Here is a 24,776-nt window from a genome sequence, read left to right on the forward strand (position 1 = left end):
GGCCTATATCTGTCCATGGGGGGGGCCCAGCATGCATGGCGGAAGTGTGTGAATCACTGTTGCACTCCACACAGTGAATAACAGATTTACAGTTTTTAGCCCTGTGTTCTGTTGATGACAGACACTTGTAGCAGATTGACAGCTCCTTAAGCAGACCTCTCCTCTCAGCCAATGTCTTCATTCTGAATCCTCTACATTTGGCGAGAGAATGTGGTTTCTTGTGTACTGGACACTGTTTATTGGGGTCGAGAGGGGGAGCTTTTGGTTCATTGTTGGCTGCGCCAACCTGTGTTTTGTTCGTTGTGACGGGAACTTTGAACCGTGTTGGTCTCACTAGTGTCCTTTCTGCTTTCATGTGTGCAGGGCCGCAGCTTTGCAGGATGAAGCTGGGGTCTGTTCTCATTTCAGCGTGGTTGTTGACAAACTGGACAAAATAGGAGAAAGGTGGATAGTGAGCTTTGTGATCTTTTTTATATCTTGATCCCACTTTGACCCAAGCCTCCTGCAGGCCACCAGGGAGCTTTTCCACAATAGGGTTTATTCCTCTTGAAGTATCGAGAAAGCTGAGGCCTGGTAGATACCCTTCATCTTTTGCAGACTCAAGCTCTTGGAGAAGGTCTGCAAGCTCTTGCAGGAGGTGACTGTCTTTATAGCCAACTTTGGGAAAACTTTCCAGGCGACTGAACAGCGAAGCCTCGATCGCTTCTGGTGAACCATAATTTCTGTCGAGCCTTTGCCATAAACATTCAAGACCTGCTCTGGGGTTGCTAACATGAACGGCTCTAATCCTTAGAGCACGTTGGAGGGACTCACCACTCAGCCATTTGGTAAGTAAATCAAGCTCTTCGTAGCACTTCAAGTTCAAATCTACAGTGGCGTTGTGAAACATTGATTTCCATGCTACATAGGTCTCTGGCTTGTTATCAAACACTGTGAGTCCTGCTGTCAGGAGGTCACGACGTGAGAGGAGCACAGCGAGGTCTGATACATCAGTTTGTTGGCGCAAAGATGGAGATGGGACAGTATATGCTCCAATGTAGCTGGGGGAATGGAATGGCGGTGGCTTGGGTTGTCTGATAGGTTGATAGCTGGGCGTGTACTCACATGCAACTGTTGGCCCGCTTGGCTCGACATTGTTGGTGTTATTTATGTCCCACTTTTGTTCTTTATCAGGCTTTGTCTCATCTTCCATACTAGCAACATTATGAAAGTGAGTGTTTACATATTCGTGAGTGCGGCTGGCAGCCATGGCTGTTGTAGCAGGAACCTCTGGCGGCTCTTCCAACTCGATTTGGTCCGAAACTGCAGCCTCAAGGACCCTTGCTGCTGCGAGCGCTGCTTTAGCCTCTCCCTCTTGCTTCAGGGCGTTCATAGTAGCTACCAGCCGAGTCTTTTCCATCTCAATGCTTGCCGTTTCGACCTCCATGTCTATTTGGCGCTTGGCGTACTCTGCTCTGGTGCTGGCGGCTTCGGCGTCGGCTCGTGCTTTTGCTGCAGCAAGGCTGGCTGATGACCGGCGTGATGAAGCTGAGCTGCACTTTGATCTGACTTCTAGCTGGGAGAGCGGTGGGGTGTCTCCGTGGTTAGACATGTCTGCTTTCACTGGCGTGGAGAGTCTCAGCACCCCGACGATGCACTTGATGTGTAGACAATCTTTTTACTCTTCTGCCCTCAGCTAAGAGCTTTAGCCTATGCAGCGAGCTAAACATATGGCTTCAGTAACCACTCGTGGAGCATTTCTTAGTTTACTGATCCATTTTACTTGTAAAACTGTGACAAAAGAAACACAATAAACAACGTTCAGTTTCAGTGCAAAAACATACATTCACACTTACTTCTGTGTGTACAATAACCAACCTGAGGTCTTAACATTAGCAATACATCGCACTTTGAATAGCAGCCACAATGGTAAATGCTAACATTAGCTTTACTGAGTGAAGAGCGTACCGCCTTCAGTAACACAAACGCAACATGAAAGAGCTAGTAAACATTCCTAATTAAGCATATATGACTTAACTTACAGATTATGCCTTTGACAAGCGCAAAAGGTGAGGAAAACGGCAGACTCGACCGAGGAGCGACGTGTTTTGGGGACTCTGCTGCCCTTTCTGGCTCCCACTTAGCGCACTTCTTGCTTCCAACATACGCCACTAGAAGGCAGTGTAGGATTAACAATAAACTCAAAATCACTAGATTCTCTTAAAGGCACAATAACCAGATTAGCTGTAGACTGGAATAGCTTGAATCTGTCACAAAATAAACCTCAAATGCATAATAAACAAATAAAACAAAACTGAGAGACAGAATATGGACTTTACTTGGACTTGAGAGCAAAGACTTGAGACTCTACTTGGACTTAACCCTCTGCACTCGAGTTAAGTCACATGCAGCAAGCACAAATATTAAAATATTTTTTAAAAGTGTTTTTTTTAAAGTTTTTTTTTTTAAGTTTTTAAAAGCATCAATACTGTAGCAACCAGCCAGAAATCCCAGCCGTCAGTGACACCTGAACGCTGCCTGAAGTTTTGATGTGCAAGTTTCAGCAAGTTTGTGTAGAAATAAAAGGAGAAATACCTCCCAAAGTCTATTGTCTATTGATTTACAAATGCACTCCTGTTATCAGTCTTGGCTGGATAATTAATGCCAATACACACAAAAAAAAGATACTAAGGATATCGCCCAATTTTTTTCAATTTCAAATAGCTTTATTGGGACGAGAAGGCAGTGCTTATATTGACGAAGCATCTAAAACACAATATTAATAAAAATAAACAAATGAATAAGTGGCAGAACATTAACAATAATATATAAACAACTTAATGGAGGCGTGGTCATGATCCGTATCATTAATTATAATCGATTTGTTACGACTTGGTTGGGACTCGAAAACAAAAATCCTAGGACTTGGACTTGACTTGGACTTGAGAGCAAAGACTTGAGACTCTACTTGGACTTGCAACATAGGGACTTTCTCCCACCTCTGGTGCTCAGATCCTGTAGCCCAGTGGGGGTGTGATGTGAGTGGGAAAGTGAGGGTGCAGGGTGAGGGGCTTCATCTGCAGCTTTAGAGTGAGTGACAACAAATATCTGTTTCACATATATAACCTGGGATATCATCCTTTTATGACATGCAGACTTTAGATTTTTGTTTGGTTCAAGGACCTTGTTTGAGCTGTGAGCTAATTCTTTCCTTTTTTTTAGCGCACTTACCCCAGTGAGAAGAAGACTTTGCATGTTCATCCCATCTATTTTCAACTCCCTGTGGCATCTCTCCCCTCAGCTGTCTGCCTGCTAACTATCGCTGCCATGAAGAGGGGGGCATTTCCTACCAACTCTGAGGAGGAGCTTCTCTCAACATCAGACAAGGCTGTTTCTAACTCCACATCTAAGACAGATAAATGCCATAAAAAATCCAAACTAATCATGGAGGAAAGTGTTGTATGTAAAACTGAGTAGTCACTCCGAATTTCTTTGGCCGTCTTGCATGTACTGCTCTTTATTTTCAGTTATGCTGAGGTCAGGTGACAGCGGTGGTCCATGAGAAAAGCTTGTGCATAACAATAATGACAATCTATAAGACATTGTTGATTCTAATATTTAAAGTAATGTATCTATTATGATCTAATGGCTTTCTAAATTGAATATGATTTTATCTTCTCAGATTGAATGATTTCCAACAATTGTAGGCTGAAAGATATAAAAGAATGAACAAAACAAAAGACTTAAGAAATAAGTACAAAGTAAAATAACCGATGACTGTTACGATTCGTGGGTTGCGAGGCGTGGAAGGACACGAATGCGGACTTTCGAAAAACACAAGACTTGATTTATTAGTCAAAAACAAGGTTAAAGCAAAACGTTGCTGAGCCGGATAACAAGACTAAACTGTGGTAAAACGAAACATGTCCATGGAAAAACAAAAGACTTGACTTAACTCAACTTGGCTTGGCTTTGCTCGGCGTGGCGTGAAGGCCGTGAAGGCCGTGAAGGCGGTGAACGGTGAAGGTGCAAGGATCTCCCAATGACTATGAGAAACCAAAGAGACTAAATACTGTGGGAAGTGATGAGTAAATGGATGCAGCTAGAAGAATGGACAGGCGAAGTGAATGAACTAATGACCTGAACATGGGGACTGAGAAAACAGAAACTGTGGGGAAAACAATGGCAAAACTAAATACAAGACCTGAACTAAGAAAACTAAGGCATGAAATAAACTAAAACATGATAAAACACAAAACTAAGAACTCAAAAAAATGGGGAAAACCCCATAGACATGACAATGACAGCTTTGCCTGTTGTTCAAACTGTCTGTGAGCTGAAAACACGGGAACATGTTATAAACTTTGTCTACCTGTCAACAACTCCAGGTATCCTACTCTTGACCAATATACATTTTTCTTCAATAAATAAAAAATATAAAAGTAACAGCGTTCTGGAAGATCCTACAATCAGCAGATGAATTAGTGACAGGTGAGGGTGCCTGGATTGGATATAAAAGGAGCATTCTCCAAAGATTCAAACTTTACAGGCCTGGATAAGTTGTAGCTTCCCACTCTGTGCCAAACTCCGTCAGAGAAGAATAAATAAGTAAAATATTTTTCAATTCAAGGCTTCAAAGAATTAATTAGTTTTATGGTTTAGAGTGTTTTATGGGATTCAGGGAGTGTGGACGAACCTTAGAGAGTCAAGGTCAAAGACAGAAAATTCTGGTGACTGCACGTAATCTTAGAGCCCTCAGAGAGCACTGCGTGACAAAATATCTTACCATCGTAATTACTATAACCACAAGGGCTCAGGAATACCTTGAAAAGCCATTTTCACTAAACACGGTGCAACACTGCAACCAAGACACGTGACCTGAAACTGTATTACTCAAGGAGGAAGACAAATATCAAATATTCATAAATGCTGTGAGAAGGAACTCATCTAACATGACCAGAACAACACCTGAAACGTTAATATGGTTAAATAAGTGCACTTTTCAATTGCTTTTTAAGAAAAGAAAAAAAGTTGTATGGCTCTACATGCCAAAGATGAGAAAGATCCAGAGTGTTTTCAACAAAAAGGACAAAAGCCAGACAATGGCATGCTGGTGCATCAGTGTCCATGGCTTTAATGACTTATCATGTGTGTAGGTAGCAATTGTTGCATTTTGGAGTTCTGAGGAGACATATGATGCCATCAAAGGACCATCTTTTCCTTGGTGGTAAGAGGTTATTTCAGCAGGACAGTCTCTGAGATCGCATGACTTCCAACAGCGTGGCTTCAGGAGCGGATAAAGAGGATAATCAGACAATGAGACTAACTGTTGAGGAACTGAAATCTTGTAATTGGCAAGAATGGACAAAGACTCCTCTTGCAAAAAAATAACATATACAATAACAATAATTAATTTTTGTTTGATACAGAATAAAAATGTTTCAATTATATAAATTCTGATGTTGCGACAGAAGATGTTGTACAGAGTAAAAGAAAAACCTAAACGAATTTAATTTTGGAAATAAAGAATTTGCAATTTATAAACAGTAAACAGTAATAAAATAAATCAGTATGATCAGTTCCCAGATGAATACAAGCAGTAATTAATAGGAAGGATGATGTAACACCATGGTAAACATGCAACAAATTTCAGATTTCGTTCCTATTTTTTTCAAAACGATGAAGCCAGTCATTGATATCATTTTTTGGGACTTTTGTCGGTTAAATAAAAGTTTAAATGGATTAACAAATGACATATTTAAATTTGAATTGCATTTTCCCAACTGTTTTCTTAAAAAGCATCATGGTAATATCATGTTTGTAATAATGATAAAATAAGTGTACTGGTAGTGTTTAACTATTTTGTGGGAATAATCGAAGGAAAGTTGAATGTATCCAAATAATACAGAATAAATTCCTGAAATTGTAAATATACAGAATCACTTGTACATAAAATGTTTTCGGTTGAAGACACTATTATGTGTTTAGTTCATCAACACCCTGCCAGTAAAGCTATGTTTGTCTTTTTAGTGAACAAAGACAACAAGCCATATTTAAAAAGTAGGTTTGTCTGTGGAATCCTCCCATCAGAGGTTTATTCTAAAGCTTGTAGAGTGGACCCCAACCCATAATCCTCTTGCAGACACACCTGCACAGGAGAGTATAAAGACCCTGGACTCACTGTGTCAGACATCAAACTTCAAGGATTCTCTCCAGAGAAGCTCCACACTGACCCTGAAGATGACTCCCTCTGCCGGCCTGCTGCTGCTGCTCCTGCTCGGCCTCTCCAAGGCTCAACCTCTCAAGGAAGAAATTGGCCAGGAAGAAATAACCCAAGAAGAAGCCCAAGACGAAGACCAAGAAGAAGCCCAAGACGATGTCGACATCACCACCAGGATTCTGACAACCAATAACGGCACTGACGGGTTCCTGTGGGAAGGAGACCTGGTGGCTCCAACCACACGAAATGCCATGAAATGCTGGTCCAACAGCTGCCTGTGGACAAAAGCCTCCAACGGCAAGGTGATGATCCCCTATGTGGTGAGCCCTCAGTTCCCCAGCCACGAGAAGCAGAAGATCGAGAATGCCATGAAGGGCTTTGAAGGCCGTACCTGCATCAAATTCATCCCTCGTACGAGAGAGAACGACTTCATCACCATTGAGAACAAACAAGGATGTTACTCTGCTTTGGGCAGACAGGGAGGCACACAGGAGCTCTCTCTGAACAGGGGAGGCTGCATGTATGGCGGAATCATCCAGCACGAGCTCATCCACGCTCTGGGCTTCCAGCACGAGCAGACCAGGAGCGACCGCGACAACTACGTCAGGATCAACTGGGGGAACATCATCCAGGAAAGTGCCTACAACTTCCAAAAGCATGACACCAACAATCTGAACACCCCCTACGACTACTCCTCTATCATGCATTATGGAAAAACGGCCTTCTCCATTGGGAACGGAAAGGAGACCATCACCCCCATCCCCAACCCCAACGTCCCCATCGGCCAAAGGGAAAGTATGTCCAACTGGGACATCAAAAGGATCAACCTGCTCTACAGTTGCTAACAACAATGTTGGAATCAGATAAAAATATCAGAATCGAATGATATTACTTCAGATGCTCAGTCAACAGAAGATATGACCCCTCTGGCCTAAAATATCTAAAATAAAGATGATGCAAAACTGACAGCTGTCTGGTTATTCTTCTCTATTTATGCGTTTACCAGGAAAAACTGTACTTCAACTAAGTTCCCTCCAATAGACAGTTTGATTAGAAATAGACCTCAAGCTCATACTATATCTCTCTGAAAAAAGGGCTACACTACTGAATCAAGAAAGGTCTCTTGGTGATAAGCATGGCTGTGAATCTGATTCCTTTTTTTAAGATGTCAGAACATCATCTGAAGATGTTGCTGCTACTGTTTCACTGTATGACCGTCCTACAAGCAGATTGGGTTTTATCATCACTCCTCTCCCGATTCATCTCTAAATGACCTCCTCACTTGGAAAGATCACTTTAATTTTTCAGTGACACAGATGTAATGATGAGCCATGAAAGGTGCAAACTGGTGTTCACCAAGTGTCTGAAAATCTAATCTCCAAGGAACTCTACTCCTTTGAGACTGTAGTTATATTTTTCACATTTTTTAGAGAAAAGTTGAGAAATGAAATGAAAAAAGTTTTGGTAAATAAAGGTTTACTCCTTTTAATACCGAGCAAAGTATGTATCTGATACCAGCCAAGAACATTCGAACGATCCCTTAAACATTAACACGGTCATATAAAGACTGCCTTATTGAATTTAAGCCAAAACGAATGATGCAATAAATGAATAAATATGTAATGAAATAAAATTGTTTTATTGAAATATGTCCTTGCTTCTGTCAACCTCGTAATTGTTCAATATGCAGAGTATATTCAAATCAAAGAAATGATACAGTAATCTACTCAATTCTGAAATGTCTTCAGCAAAGCTAATTTTAATTGTCTTTAGTGCCAGTTGAAAATTATTTGCATGCGCATTCATGCTGTAAACCAGAAGAAACAGAACTGGTTTCTATCATTGTATTTGGTTTTGTAAAGAGATGTAAATTTTGTTAGGGCGACATAGGAACCAGCCTGTTTTTAGCTCCACAATGAAACAGGTGCTCAGCAGAGGTGGGGACTTGGACTCGAGACTTGAGACTTGAGTTGGACTCGAGTCCCGATTTTGATGACTTGAGACTTGCTTGACCAAATCAAAAAAAGACTTGGACTCTTCTGCCCTCAGCTAAGAGCTTTAGCCTATGCAGCGAGCTAAACATATGGCTTCAGTAACCACTCGTGGAGCATTTCTTAGTTTACTGATCCATTTTACTTGTAAAACTGTGACAAAAGAAACACAATAAACAACGTTCAGTTTCAGTGCAAAAACATACATTCACACTTACTTCTGTGTGTACAATAACCAACCTGAGGTCTTAACATTAGCAATACATCGCACTTTGAATAGCAGCCACAATGGTAAATGCTAACATTAGCTTTACTGAGTGAAGAGCGTACCGCCTTCAGTAACACAAACGCAACATGAAAGAGCTAGTAAACATTCCTAATTAAGCATATATGACTTAACTTACAGATTATGCCTTTGACAAGCGCAAAAGGTGAGGAAAACGGCAGACTCGACCGAGGAGCGACGTGTTTTGGGGACTCTGCTGCCCTTTCTGGCTCCCACTTAGCGCACTTCTTGCTTCCAACATACGCCACTAGAGGGCAGTGTAGGATTAACAATAAACTCAAAATCACTAGATTCTCTTAAAGGCACAATAACCAGATTAGCTGTAGACTGGAATAGCTTGAATCTGTCACAAAATAAACCTCAAATGCATAATAAACAAATAAAACAAAACTGAGAGACAGAATACTCCCCGTCTGACATCAGCAGGATGTCATACTAACCCACACCCACTGTTTTCAAAGGATATGAGGAGTCTTTTAGGCGTGATTCCTCGGCACGAGCAGGATGACCTCACTGATAGGTCTCAAATACAGTCTCTGTTGGCCGCTGCGGGTTATCTTGACCTGGATCTTCCTTACCCTTTCATCCTGGCAAGGAAAGGTCTTTGCAACAACACCAAGAGGCCAGTCGTTCCTGTGCTCTTGCCCCTCCTTGAGCAGGATGACATCTGCTACTTGTAGGTTGGGTTTAGGTGTTCTCCACTTGCGACGATGTTGTAGTCCACTGAGGAATTCCCTCTTCCATCGCCCCCAGAAGACATTGGCCAGATACTGTACACGTCTCCATTGTGCTCTGAACAGGTCACGGTCATCAAAGTGGCCTGGGATGACTGGAGGTGTGGCTGCTTTCTGCATGAGCAGCATGGCAGGAGTGAGAATCTCAGGATGCTCCGGGTCAGTGGAAACTGCTGTAAGCGGCCTTGCATTAACAATAGCAGTCACTTCCGACATGAATGTCACCAGCACTTCATGTGTGAGCTTGGCCTTTCCATGCTGCAGCAGCATTGCATCTAGAATCCGCCGACTGACGCCGATCATGCGCTCCCATGATCCAGCCATGTGGGAGGCGTGTGGGGGATTAAAGTGCTACTCGCAACCACTATTTCCAAGATAAGTGTTGATTTTGCCGTTGTGACCATTGGCGTCGCGAGACCCTTTTCACGGGGGCACGTGCCCCCCTGTAGATCTGAGGTGCCCCGGTATCAGTGACGTGCACAGGAGAAAAAAATAATATAGGCAAATATGATTTCATATTTCAACATGATTTTCTGTATAATTCGTCATTTTGATTGAAGTTTCCAAAAATAAAGTCTTCAGAGTCAATCATTCAGATTCACCAGACACCTGGAGATTTAGGCAAAAGGGAGGGGCGCGGGCGTTGCGGGGGGCAAGCAGCACGCTTCACTAGAAAAAAAAAAAAACAAGCGCGCACGCGACCGGGCGACAGAGACACTGTGGGAGTAGAGCGACTGCCCTGATTGCCTGGAAAGGTGAGCTTGAAATGTGTACACAGTGCCTAGGCTACAATACATGATCACAATCAACTCGAATCCAATGTCGAGTTTAGGACGTTTAGTGACCATAAATAATCTGACAGTCAGCTAATGTTTAGGTAGCAAAAAAAACACCGACAGCCAGCTAGCTTGCAGTCAACGTTTTACATGGCTCAGGTTGTTTTGTGGTAGGCTACCAAACTAAGTTACAGGCAGCTGATGACATTTCGTTTTATCAAGCAAGATGAATGATGGAAATAAAGCACAATTCGAATTATTCACCTGCATGTTGTGTTAAAATGCAGACAATTCGAAATGCCCACGGAAAAGAGGGAGAGACAACTTAAGGAGGCAGCTAATTTAGCTGCCTCCTTAAGTTGAGAGGTCCTTCTCAAAGCTCAAGATTGTGAAAACCAGGCTTAGAAACCAGTGTGGGCAAGAACGGCTGTCCGACCTCCAAAGAAATAACTGCAAAAAAAATTTTGCTCGCGCGCATCATATTTCTGTGCCCCTGTTGTGCCCCTGTATAGTATTGGGTCAGCTGACGCCCCTGGTTGTGACAGCCTCTTTTGTCAATTTGAAGTTCTCTGCAAGCACTCACAAAATTTGTACCACAGTCTGATCTGAGCAGCTTGGCAGCACCTCTGATGGCAAAGAAACGTCGCAGTGCATTAATGAATGACGAAGTGTCCATTGACTCTATTACTTCAATGTGGATGGCACGCAGTGTTGGGTAAGTTACTTTAAAAATGTAATCCGTTACAGTTACAAGTTACCTTGTTTAAAATGTAATTGTAGTGTAACTTTTTGGATTACTTAAAAAAAGTAATGTAACTAATTACTTTTGGATTACTTTTGGATTACTTTTACCTATTTATGGTAGCCTATTATCTGTATGATTCCATCTGTATTTATCACATTTATTTATACCATGCTATTTTTCTTTTCATTGTACTGCCATAACTACATTATACATTCTCTGCACATACATGCATTTCCCTTAATTGATCTATTCTGCACATATCTATTAACCATCTTTCCTTACACTAGCTGTAAATAACTGCATTTTATCTCTAAATACTGCATGCTATACAATCTGCACGCGTTACACTTGATAAGATGCCAAACTGCATTTCATTAATACATGTGCAATGACAATGAAGTGCTCTACTTTAGTAATAAATAAGCAAAGTAATACTTTTACATCACATTTTATTTTTCTTTGCACACCCTTGCTTGTGTGTGTGCGCCAGTACTTCCGGTGAAAACTTCCGGTGATTTGACAGCTAGCGCGTCAGGTTAGGGCCAGTGGCCGTAAACAAAGGTTAACTTATAGCCGAGAAGAAAGATAATAATATAACGTAGCTAAAAAGACTAGCTTTCTTCAGTAGCCTTGATGCTTACCGATTTAGCAAGCCTAGCAGCCTAGTTGCTAATGCTAGCCGCAGTAACGTTACCAACCATACCCGACGTCAAGGAGTTAGCTGAGCAGGGGGAAGATTATGGGGCTGGCAGAGTTAACTTCATAATGGGTGAGTGCAGGTTTCATTCACTTGTTTTCATTCTTTCACAGGATTGATTCACTTCATTGGTTTATCCGATTGCTGGCCGCCGAGCCATTATGTGTCTGGGTTTGTGTAGGTTACTGATCATGGTTGTTAGCAGGTTGTGTGACGTGTGATCGAGTGAGTGTGTATTTTTTCTATGGGTACATGCCATTGACTGTATGAGCGGGCTGTGCTCGTTTTTTTATTTTTATTTAATTAGATTGGAGATACTAATTAATACTGAGGGGGGGCTGGTCCCGGGGAAAATTGCCAGGGCCGATTTTTTTCCCCAGTCCGACACTGCCGCTCTGTACTTCTGTCACTGCAACCTCGCACAAATTGTAATCCTGTTAAGTAACCCCCATTCTCACTGAATGTAACTGTAATCTGAGTACATCTTTTTTGCTTGTACTGTAACGGATTACAGTTACTTTTATTTTGTATCCTTTTACCGTAACGCCGTTACATGTAATCCGTTACTCCCCAACCCTGATGGCACGAGTACTCATGCATGTGAAGATTACCGCCCATCTCTTGGCTTTTGCCTGACCTGCACATGTTTTCCTGACTGTGACGGGCCAAGGGCCAAAAACATCTAGGCCGACACATGTAAAAGGAGGGTCTGTGCACATTCTGTCTTCTGGCAGGTCTGACATGATTTGTTCTTGTTGTTTGCCTCTTAATCTGCGACATGTAACACAGTTAAAGACAACACTGCTTACGGCTCTTTTCCCGCCCACTATCCAGAAACCCGCAGCTCTGATGGCACCTTCAGAGAAGTGTCTGCCCTGGTGGCGTACTTGTGAATGAAAGTGTCTGATTATGAGCTGAGTGACGTGGTGTTTACTGGGGAGGAGTATGGGGTGTGTTTCGTCTGCTGTGAGTTGAGCCTTTGTCAGCCGACCTCCAACACGGAGGACCATGTTAGTGTCCATGACTGGGTTCAGTTTGCTAAGTGGGCTTTGCTTGAGGACAGACTCACCGCGTTCCACGTGTCTGATGTCATCTGCATACACGTCACTTTGCACTGCACGAATGATGATGGCTTTGGCCTGCTGGAGCTGTTCTTTAGTGATGTTCTTGTCACACTTGTGCCATCCATGGCATCTGCTCCCAGTGGCAGCCTTAAAACATGCGACGATGTGGAGCAGCCTGGCAATGGTATTTAACAGACGACTCCAGCTGGAGAATCTTTCAAACCTTGCAGCTCCGAGCGTGCCTTTTGACAGGGAGGTAGCACAGGATACAACCTCTGGACGCAGTTCAGTGTCATGTTCAGGATTAATGAGGTCAAAGGGCACTTCCTGTGTCTGACCTTGGCTTGAGTCAGTCAGGAAGGGAGGCCCGCTGAGCCATGTAGAGTGGGAAAGATGCTCAGCAGGCAGTCCACGTGTGGCGTGGTCAGCTGGGTTTAAATGTGTGGGCACATAATGCCATTGGTGGGCCTGAGTGGAGCGCCTGATGCGTTCTACACGATTATGTACATACACATAAAAGCGTCTCTTGTCATTGAAAATGTAGCCCAGCACTACTTTAGAATCTGTGTAGAAGTTTACTTCATCGAATGTAAAGTCGAGCTCTTCTTGGACCATGTCTGCTACTTCGACAGCCAGCACTGCGGCACACAGCTCTAACCTGGGAATGGTGATGTCTGGTTTTTGAGCTAGCCTGGCTTTGCCGAGGATAAAGCCCCTGTCACTATGTCCATCAGCAGTGGTGAGTTTCAGGTAGGCGACAGCCCCGACTGCCTTTGTGGATGCATCACAAAACACATGCATTCCCTTTCTCTGTGCTTTGGACAGTGAGATGGATGTATACATACGGGAGATCTTGAGCTGACCAGATGCTTTAGGGAGTCTTTCCATTTCTGCCACTTGTCCTGTTGCTCCTTAGGCAGTGGAGTATCCCATTCACTGATGTCTTTGGAGATCTCTCTCAAGATGGAGCGTCCTTCAATGCTGACTGGCACAGCGAACCCAAGCGGGTCGTAAAAACTGTTGATAACTGATAACACGCCACGCTTGGTGAAGGGCTTATCATTGATCTCCACTCGAAAGGAGAATTGGTCTGTGGACAAGTTCCAGCCCAGTCCGAGGCTGTGTTGCATGGGCGGGGCATGCTGTCCAAGCTCAAGTCCCTGCAGACCTGTGGCGAGATCCTCACCAGGGAAGGCACTGGTGACTACAGGACTGTTGGACGATATCTTGTGGAGACGGATGTTGGACTGAGCCAGCATTTTTTGTGCTCTGATGAGGATGTCGATTGCCTCGTCCTCAGAGGCGAATGACTTTAGCCCGTCATCTACATAAAAATGGTGCTCAACGAATTTCCTCACATCACTGCCGTACTCACTCTCTCCCTCCATAGCGGTTCTCTTGAGTCCATAAATGGCGACTGAGGGAGATGGACAGTTTCCAAACACGTGAACTGTCATTCAAAACTCTTCCACTTCTCCATCCAGGTCGTGGTTTCGGAACCAGAGAAAGCACAGGTAATCACGATGGTCCTCCCTGACCATAAAGTTGTGAAACATCTGCTCCACATCAGCCATCACAGCGTATGGTTCACCTCTGAAACGGAGAAGTGCACCTACAAGACTGTTGTTAAGATCTGGGCCTTTAAGCAGCACTTGATTAAGAGACACATTTCCACACTGGGCACTTGAATCGAATACAATTCTGATTTTACCTGGCTTTTGTGGGTGGTAAATGCCAAAGCTTAGGAGATACCAACGTTCTTGGTGGGGTTTAAGAGGAGGGGCCTTTTCTGCGTGTCCTTTGCTGAATGTCCTTTTCATAAACTCCACGAAATGTTCTTTCATTTCCGGCTTTCTCTTGAGTGTTTTACGTAGAGACATGAGGCGGGTGAGTGCCTGCTCTCTATTGTTAGGCAAGCGGAGTCGGGGATGACGAAACGGGAGGGGAGCCACCCAGTTATTTGCCTCATCTTTAACAAAGCCATGGTGCATAACATTCAGGAACGAGTCATCTTCTGCAGAGAGTGCCAGTTTGTCATCATCTGCTGTTTGTTTAAAGATGTGTTTGCCCAGCTCATCTTTGGGTTGCATGCTCTCGAAAAGGGGGTTGTCTTCTGTGAACTTTACCTTTGTGTAGATTCTGTTTTCACAGGGAGAGAGGAAACTGGGCCGGCCGTTATCAAGTATGTTTGTCTTGTAAGAGTTCACTGTGGGTCTGTGGGCTCCTTAGAGGCAGACATCTCCAATAATTACCCACCCAAGATCAAGCTGTTGGGCGTAAGGAGCCTCGTTTGTGCCGTTTATCTGGCGGCGAACCTTGTGAGCCTGAATCACATCTCTGCCCAGCAGGAGAAGAATGTCAGTTGATGGATCAAGTGGCGGTATTTGTGTGGCTACGTGAGAGAGGTGAGGCTGTGCGGCTGCAGCTTCAGGGGTGGGTATCTCACTTCTGTTGTCTGGGATCTGGTTACATTCAGTGAGTATAGGTAGTGTTATTGACACTTTTCTGTTTATGCCCTCGATGGCAAAGCCATGGGCTCTGCGCCCTTGTGTGTTCACTGTTCCTGAGCATGTTTTCATTGTGTATGGGAGGGCCTCACCATGCAGGTTGAACATGTCAAAAAAGGGGGACCGAGCTAATGACACATTAATCTGATCATCTAAGATCGCGTACATTTTCCTTTTCTCATTGGGGGCTGAGCAGGGGTACACATTCACCAGGCACATTTTAGAACATGACTTTCCCTGTAGTCCTTGTCCACATACCTCAGTGCAGCTAGATGTGGTCACTGTGAGGCTTGGGGTATCTGGCTCCCCGCCATGGGCCAATGGTAGGGTGTCAGGGCCTATATCTGTCCATGGGGGTGGCCCAGCATGCATGGCGGAAGTGTGTGAATCACTGTTGCACTCCACACAGTGAATAACAGATTTACAGTTTTTAGCCCTGTGTTCTGTTGATGACAGACACTTGTAGCAGATTGACAGCTCCTTAAGCAGACCTCTCCTCTCAGCCAATGTCTTCATTCTGAATCCTCTACATTTGGCGAGAGAATGTGGTTTCTTGTGTACTGGACACTGTTTATTGGGGTCGAGAGGGGGAGCTTTTGGTTCATTGTTGGCTGCGCCAACCTGTGTTTTGTTCGTTGTGACGGGAACTTTGAACCGTGTTGGTCTCACTAGTGTCCTTTCTGCTTTCATGTGTGCAGGGCCGCAGCTTTGCAGGATGAAGCTGGGGTCTGTTCTCATTTCAGCGTGGTTGTTGACAAACTGGACAAAATAGGAGAAAGGTGGATAGTGAGCTTTGTGATCTTTTTTATATCTTGATCCCACTTTGACCCAAGCCTCCTGCAGGCCACCAGGGAGCTTTTCCACAATAGGGTTTATTCCTCTTGAAGTATCGAGAAAGCTGAGGCCTGGTAGATACCCTTCATCTTTTGCAGACTCAAGCTCTTGGAGAAGGTCTGCAAGCTCTTGCAGGAGGTGACTGTCTTTATAGCCAACTTTGGGAAAACTTTCCAGGCGACTGAACAGCGAAGCCTCGATCGCTTCTGGTGAACCATAATTTCTGTCGAGCCTTTGCCATAAACATTCAAGACCTGCTCTGGGGTTGCTAACATGAACGGCTCTAATCCTTAGAGCACGTTGGAGGGACTCACCACTCAGCCATTTGGTAAGTAAATCAAGCTCTTCGTAGCACTTCAAGTTCAAATCTACAGTGGCGTTGTGAAACATTGATTTCCATGCTACATAGGTCTCTGGCTTGTTATCAAACACTGTGAGTCCTGCTGTCAGGAGGTCACGACGTGAGAGGAGCACAGCGAGGTCTGATACATCAGTTTGTTGGCGCAAAGATGGAGATGGGACAGTATATGCTCCAATGTAGCTGGGGGAATGGAATGGCGGTGGCTTGGGTTGTCTGATAGGTTGATAGCTGGGCGTGTACTCACATGCAACTGTTGGCCCGCTTGGCTCGACATTGTTGGTGTTATTTATGTCCCACTTTTGTTCTTTATCAGGCTTTGTCTCATCTTCCATACTAGCAACATTATGAAAGTGAGTGTTTACATATTCGTGAGTGCGGCTGGCAGCCATGGCTGTTGTAGCAGGAACCTCTGGCGGCTCTTCCAACTCTATTTGGTCCGAAACTGCAGCCTCAAGGACCCTTGCTGCTGCGAGCGCTGCTTTAGCCTCTCCCTCTTGCTTCAGGGCGTTCATAGTAGCTACCAGCCGAGTCTTTTCCATCTCAATGCGTGCCGTTTCGACCTCCATGTCTATTTGGCGCTTGGCGTACTCTGCTCTGGTGCTGGCGGCTTCGGCGTCGGCTCGTGCTTTTGCTGCAGCAAGGCTGGCTGATGACCGGCGTGATGAAGCTGAGCTGCACTTTGATCTGACTTCTAGCTGGGAGAGCAGTGGGGTGTCTCCGTGGTTAGACATGTCTGCTTTCACTGGCGTGGAGAGTCTCAGCACCCCGACGATGCACTTGATGTGTAGACAATCTTTTTACTCTTCTGCCCTCAGCTAAGAGCTTTAGCCTATGCAGCGAGCTAAACATATGGCTTCAGTAACCACTCGTGGAGCATTTCTTAGTTTACTGATCCATTTTACTTGTAAAACTGTGACAAAAGAAACACAATAAACAACGTTCAGTTTCAGTGCAAAAACATACATTCACACTTACTTCTGTGTGTACAATAACCAACCTGAGGTCTTAACATTAGCAATACATCGCACTTTGAATAGCAGCCACAATGGTAAATGCTAACATTAGCTTTACTGAGTGAAGAGCGTACCGCCTTCAGTAACACAAACGCAACATGAAAGAGCTAGTAAACATTCCTAATTAAGCATATATGACTTAACTTACAGATTATGCCTTTGACAAGCGCAAAAGGTGAGGAAAACGGCAGACTCGACCGAGGAGCGACGTGTTTTGGGGACTCTGCTGCCCTTTCTGGCTCCCACTTAGCGCACTTCTTGCTTCCAACATACGCCACTAGAGGGCAGTGTAGGATTAACAATAAACTCAAAATCACTAGATTCTCTTAAAGGCACAATAACCAGATTAGCTGTAGACTGGAATAGCTTGAATCTGTCACAAAATAAACCTCAAATGCATAATAAACAAATAAAACAAAACTGAGAGACAGAATATGGACTTTACTTGGACTTGAGAGCAAAGACTTGAGACTCTACTTGGACTTAACCCTCTGCACTCGAGTTAAGTCACATGCAGCAAGCACAAATATTAAAATATTTTTTAAAAGTGTTTTTTTTTAAGTTTTTTTTTAAAAGTTTTTAAAAGCATCAATACTGTAGCAACCAGCCAGAAATCCCAGCCGTCAGTGACACCTGAACGCTGCCTGAAGTTTTGATGTGCAAGTTTCAGCAAGTTTGTGTAGAAATAAAAGGAGAAATACCTCCCAAAGTCTATTGTCTATTGATTTACAAATGCACTCCTGTTATCAGTCTTGGCTGGATAATTAATGCCAATACACACAAAAAAAAGATACTAAGGATATCGCCCAATTTTTTTCAATTTCAAATAGCTTTATTGGGACGAGAAGGCAGTGCTTATATTGACGAAGCATCTAAAACACAATATTAATAAAAATAAACAAATGAATAAGTGGCAGAACATTAACAATAATATATAAACAACTTAATGGAGGCGTGGTCATGATCCGTATCATTAATTATAATCGATTTGTTACGACTTGGTTGGGACTCGAAAACAAAAATCCTAGGACTTGGACTTGACTTGGACTTGAGAGCAAAGACTTGAGACTCTACTTGGACTTGCAACATAGGGACTTTCTCCCACCTCTGGTGCTCAGATCCTGTAGCCCAGTGGGGGTGTGATGTGAGTGGGAAAGTGAGGGTGCAGGGTGAGGGGCTTCATCTGCAGCTTTAGAGTGAGTGACAACAAATATCTGTTTCACATATATAACCTGGGATATCATCCTTTTATGACATGCAGACTTTAGATTTTTGTTTGGTTCAAGGACCTTGTTTGAGCTGTGAGCTAATTCTTTCCTTTTTTTTAGCGCACTTACCCCAGTGAGAAGAAGACTTTGCATGTTCATCCCATCTATTTTCAACTCCCTGTGGCATCTCTCCCCTCAGCTGTCTGCCTGCTAACTATCGCTGCCATGAAGAGGGGGGCATTTCCTACCAACTCTGAGGAGGAGCTTCTCTCAACATCAGACAAGGCTGTTTCTAACTCCACATCTAAGACAGATAAATGCCATAAAAAATCCAAACTAATCATGGAGGAAAGTGTTGTATGTAAAACTGAGTAGTCACTCCGAATTTCTTTGGCCGTCTTGCATGTACTGCTCTTTATTTTCAGTTATGCTGAGGTCAGGTGACAGCGGTGGTCCATGAGAAAAGCTTGTGCATAACAATAATGACAATCTATAAGACATTGTTGATTCTAATATTTAAAGTAATGTATCTATTATGATCTAATGGCTTTCTAAATTGAATATGATTTTATCTTCTCAGATTGAATGATTTCCAACAATTGTAGGCTGAAAGATATAAAAGAATGAACAAAACAAAAGACTTAAGAAATAAGTACAAAGTAAAATAACCGATGACTGTTACGATTCGTGGGTTGCGAGGCGTGGAAGGACACGAATGCGGACTTTCGAAAAACACAAGACTTGATTTATTAGTCAAAAACAAGGTTAAAGCAAAACGTTGCTGAGCCGGATAACAAGACTAAACTGTGGTAAAACGAAACATGTCCATGGAAAAACAAAAGACTTGACTTAACTCAACTTGGCTTGGCTTTGCTCGGCGTGGCGTGAAGGCCGTGAAGGCGGTGAACGGTGAAGGTGCAAGGATCTCCCAATGACTATGAGAAACCAAAGAGACTAAATACTGTGGGAAGTGATGAGTAAATGGATGCAGCTAGAAGAATGGACAGGCGAAGTGAATGAACTAATGACCTGAACATGGGGACTGAGAAAACAGAAACTGTGGGGAAAACAATGGCAAAACTAAATACAAGACCTGAACTAAGAAAACTAAGGCATGAAATAAACTAAAACATGATAAAACACAAAACTAAGAACTCAAAAAAATGGGGAAAACCCCATAGACATGACAATGACAGCTTTGCCTGTTGTTCAAACTGTCTGTGAGCTGAAAACACGGGAACATGTTATAAACTTTGTCTACCTGTCAACAACTCCAGGTATCCTACTCTTGACCAATATACATTTTTCTTCAATAAATAAAAAATATAAAAGTAACAGCGTTCTGGAAGATCCTACAATCAGCAGATGAATTAGTGACAGGTGAGGGTGCCTGGATTGGATATAAAAGGAGCATTCTCCAAAGATTCAAACTTTACAGGCCTGGATAAGTTGTAGCTTCCCACTCTGTGCCAAACTCCGTCAGAGAAGAATAAATAAGTAAAATATTTTTCAATTCAAGGCTTCAAAGAATTAATTAGTTTTATGGTTTAGAGTGTTTTATGGGATTCAGGGAGTGTGGACGAACCTTAGAGAGTCAAGGTCAAAGACAGAAAATTCTGGTGACTGCACGTAATCTTAAGAGCCCTCAGAGAGCACTGCGTGACAAAATATCTTACCATCGTAATTACTATAACCACAAGGGCTCAGGAATACCTTGAAAAGCCATTTTCACTAAACACGGTGCAACACTGCAACCAAGACACGTGACCTGAAACTGTATTACTCAAGGAGGAAGACAAATATCAAATATTCATAAATGCTGTGAGAAGGAACTCATCTAACATGACCAGAACAACACCTGAAACGTTAATATGGTTAAATAAGTGCACTTTTCAATTGCTTTTTAAGAAAAGAAAAAAAGTTGTATGGCTCTACATGCCAAAGATGAGAAAGATCCAGAGTGTTTTCAACAAAAAGGACAAAAGCCAGACAATGGCATGCTGGTGCATCAGTGTCCATGGCTTTAATGACTTATCATGTGTGTAGGTAGCAATTGTTGCATTTTGGAGTTCTGAGGAGACATATGATGCCATCAAAGGACCATCTTTTCCTTGGTGGTAAGAGGTTATTTCAGCAGGACAGTCTCTGAGATCGCATGACTTCCAACAGCGTGGCTTCAGGAGCGGATAAAGAGGATAATCAGACAATGAGACTAACTGTTGAGGAACTGAAATCTTGTAATTGGCAAGAATGGACAAAGACTCCTCTTGCAAAAAATAAACATATACAATAACAATAATTAATTTTTGTTTGATACAGAATAAAAATGTTTCAATTATATAAATTCTGATGTTGCGACAGAAGATGTTGTACAGAGTAAAAGAAAAACCTAAACGAATTTAATTTTGGAAATAAAGAATTTGCAATTTATAAACAGTAAACAGTAATAAAATAAATCAGTATGATCAGTTCCCAGATGAATACAAGCAGTAATTAATAGGAAGGATGATGTAACACCATGGTAAACATGCAACAAATTTCAGATTTCGTTCCTATTTTTTTCAAAACGATGAAGCCAGTCATTGATATCATTTTTTGGGACTTTTGTCGGTTAAATAAAAGTTTAAATGGATTAACAAATGACATATTTAAATTTGAATTGCATTTTCCCAACTGTTTTCTTAAAAAGCATCATGGTAATATCATGTTTGTAATAATGATAAAATAAGTGTACTGGTAGTGTTTAACTATTTTGTGGGAATAATCGAAGGAAAGTTGAATGTATCCAAATAATACAGAATAAATTCCTGAAATTGTAAATATACAGAATCACTTGTACATAAAATGTTTTCGGTTGAAGACACTATTATGTGTTTAGTTCATCAACACCCTGCCAGTAAAGCTATGTTTGTCTTTTTAGTGAACAAAGACAACAAGCCATATTTAAAAAGTAGGTTTGTCTGTGGAATCCTCCCATCAGAGGTTTATTCTAAAGCTTGTAGAGTGGACCCCAACCCATAATCCTCTTGCAGACACACCTGCACAGGAGAGTATAAAGACCCTGGACTCACTGAGTCAGACATCAAACTTCAAGGATTCTCTCCAGAGAAGCTCCACACTGACCCTGAAGATGACTCCCTCTGCCGGCCTGCTGCTGCTGCTCCTGCTCGGCCTCTCCAAGGCTCAACCTCTCAAGGAAGAAATTGCCCAGGAAGAAATAGCCCAAGACGAAGACCAAGAAGAAGCCCAAGACGATGTCGACATCACCACCAGGATTCTGACAACCAATAACGGCACTGACGGGTTCCTGTGGGAAGGAGACCTGGTGGCTCCAACCACACGAAATGCCATGAAATGCTGGTCCAACAGCTGCCTGTGGACAAAAGCCTCCAACGGCAAGGTGATGATCCCCTATGTGGTGAGCCCTCAGTTCCCCAGCCACGAGAAGCAGAAGATCGAGAATGCCATGAAGGGCTTTGAAGGCCGTACCTGCATCAAATTCATCCCTCGTACGAGAGAGAACGACTTCATCACCATTGAGAACAAACAAGGATGTTACTCTGCTTTGGGCAGACAGGGAGGCACACAGGAGCTCTCTCTGAACAGGGGAGGCTGCATGTATGGCGGAATCATCCAGCACGAGCTCATCCACGCTCTGGGCTTCCAGCACGAGCAGACCAGGAGCGACCGCGACAACTACGTCAGGATCAACTGGGGGAACATCATCCAGGAAAGTGCCTACAACTTCCAAAAGCATGACACCAACAATCTGAACACCCCCTACGACTACTCCTCTATCATGCATTATGGAAAAACGGCCTTCTCCATTGGGAACGGAAAGGAGACCATCACCCCCATCCCCAACCCCAACGTCCCCATCGGCCAAAGGGAAAGTATGTCCAACTGGGACATCAAAAGGATCAACCTGCTCTACAGTTGCTAACAACAATGTTGGAATCAGATAAAAATATCAGAATCGAATAATATTACTTCAGATGCTCAGTCAACAGAAGATATGACCCCTCTGGCCTAAAATATCTAAAATAAAGATGATGCAAAACTGACAGCTGTCTGGTTATTCTTCTCTATTTATGCGTTTACCAGGAAAAACTGTACTTCAACTAAGTTCCCTCCAATAGACAGTTTGATTAGAAATAGACCTCAAGCTCATACTATATCTCTCTGAAAAAAGGGCTACACTACTGAATCAAGAAAGGTCTCTTGGTGATAAGCATGGCTGTAAATCTGATTCCTTTTTTTAAGATGTCAGAACATCATCTGAAGATGTTGCTGCTACTGTTTCACTGTATGACCGTCCTACAAGCAGATTGGGTTTTATCATCACTCCTCTCCCGATTCATCTCTAAATGACCTCCTCACTTGGAAAGATCACTTTAATTTTTCAGTGACACAGATGTAATGATGAGCCATGAAAGGTGCAAACTGGTGTTCACCAAGTGTCTGATTATCTAACCTCCCAGGAACTCTACTCCTTTGAGACTGTAGTTATATTTTTCACATTTTTTAGAGAAAAGTTGAGAAATGAAATGAAAAAAGTTTTGGTAAATAAAGGTTTACTCCTTTTAATACCGAGCAAAGTATGTATCTGATACCAGCCAAGAACATTCGAACGATCCCTTAAACATTAACACGGTCATATAAAGACTGCCTTATTGAATTTAAGCCAAAACGAATGATGCAATAAATGAATAAATATGTAATGAAATAAAATTCTTTTATTGAAATATGTCCTTGCTTCTGTCAACCTCGTAATTGTTCAATATGCAGAGTATATTCAAATCAAAGAAATGATACAGTAATCTACTCAATTCTGAAATGTCTTCAGCAAAGCTAATTTTAATTGTCTTTAGTGCCAGTTGAAAATTATTTGCATGCACATTCATGCTGTAAACCAGAAGAAACAGAACTGGTTTCTATCATTGTATTTGGTTCTGTAAAGAGATGTAAAGTTTTTTAGTACCCAGGGGGCAAAGCGAAAAAAAAAACACGGAGCGTTGTAAAAGGTTTGACACCAGAAATGATATCTAGGACCTTCAAGGATCGCAACCTGGGTGGACAACCCGGTCAACTAGCTGCTGGAAAGCTACAGGTGGCCAAAGACCCTCTCTTTGGGACACGTTCCTGGCGGAATTATGTAAATGCATATATATAGGCACTACAATGGAATAAATAGTCACACACCTATAACATTTGGCAGAGAGTATCCTGACACATAGGAGGAAGCAGGAAAAAAAGATTCTGGGGCTTGCTGCCACTCCATTTTAAGATATCACCCTCAACATCCCAAAAAAGACAAAAAAAAGTACTGTTCGTCTGACAAATTCTCATGAAATTTAATATTTTTCAGCGCTTTATGGTGAATATCTATGCCTAATATGTATATAGAAAACTTCCCTAATTCATAAGCTTCCATTTGAGTCCAAGATAGCTTTTCTATCTCAAAGATTGCACTTGCTGTTGCCAAAAGTCTTCTCTATATCCCAAATCGAGAATTGTACTGAAACTGAATTTCCAGTCAGTGTTCTACCAAATGGGGTTCAGTGCTATTTCTTAATTTCTTCTTTTATCATTTGTGCAAATCGATGCCTCAGTGTTTATGAAAAATATCCTATTTTGATAAAGAAAGAAACAAAATTCTTGGCAGCAAAACATTTATTTTCATTTAAATTTTCATAAATTGAACATAAAATAACTATGTAGCATGGAACTCCCTTCTTTGCACAGGAATAGTTCTTCTGGCAGCCTTTGACACATCCACATGAGATTGTCTTGTTCATTGACACAGGCCAGGCTGGCTTTGTAGAAGGGATGGGAACTGCTTTTCCATTATCCATAGACCGTCCAAATTCTGTGCATAAGGGAATTTCTGGCTTGGAAATGTGTGCGCTCTTGTCAATGAGTGTCACTAGAGCAGCCCTTTTCAGGTGCAGGAGAAATGCATCGGCAGTCGGCAGTGTTATATTGCTTGTACTCTTGTTCAAGTAAAATACAATGAAATAAACTACATCAAGTGCTTTTTACAACTAAATCAGAACAAATCCTATTCAATCAAATTCAATAGATCAAATTCAAAATTAGTCCAATTCATACATACAAAGCCAAACAAAAAAATATTTCCAGATGGCACCGAAAAAACACTGTAGGACTTTTGTATTTTGTCTCATGTCAGCAGCAGATCCTTCATGCCGTGGGTTGACACGGATACGGTAGTTTTAGCAATGCTTCAACCCAGCTGAGACCTTGGCCAAACTCGCTCAGTGCAAAAGCGTCCAAGTTGTTGATTTTAAAGAGCTTACCTAACAACCCATCTGTCACATAAATTCATATTTGCAGTTACAAT

The 24,776-nt window shown here is 42.5% G+C and overlaps 2 protein-coding genes across 3 annotated transcripts; both read left to right on the plus strand.

The window, feature by feature from the left end:
- Positions 1–6,219: 6,219 nt before the first annotated feature.
- On the plus strand, positions 6,220–7,044 carry LOC142401013 (high choriolytic enzyme 1-like). 2 transcript variants are annotated; one of them, XM_075486245.1, is made up of 2 exons: positions 6,220–6,295; positions 6,341–7,044. In XM_075486245.1, the coding sequence occupies exons 1-2, from the start codon at positions 6,220–6,222 to the stop codon at positions 7,042–7,044; spliced, it is 780 nt and encodes a 259-aa protein (XP_075342360.1). The 2 variants fall into 2 exon arrangements, with proteins under 2 accessions (XP_075342360.1, XP_075342359.1); XM_075486244.1 differs by having other exon boundaries at positions 6,220–7,044.
- A 14,501-nt stretch (positions 7,045–21,545) lies between these two features.
- LOC142401014 (high choriolytic enzyme 1-like) lies at positions 21,546–22,358 on the plus strand. The gene has a single exon (XM_075486246.1). The coding sequence runs from the start codon at positions 21,546–21,548 to the stop codon at positions 22,356–22,358; it is 813 nt and encodes a 270-aa protein (XP_075342361.1).
- Positions 22,359–24,776: the final 2,418 nt, after the last annotated feature.

Source organism: Odontesthes bonariensis, chromosome 15 (assembly GCF_027942865.1).
Source record: "Odontesthes bonariensis isolate fOdoBon6 chromosome 15, fOdoBon6.hap1, whole genome shotgun sequence".
In the NCBI taxonomy this organism is placed as follows: domain Eukaryota; kingdom Metazoa; phylum Chordata; class Actinopteri; order Atheriniformes; family Atherinopsidae; genus Odontesthes; species Odontesthes bonariensis.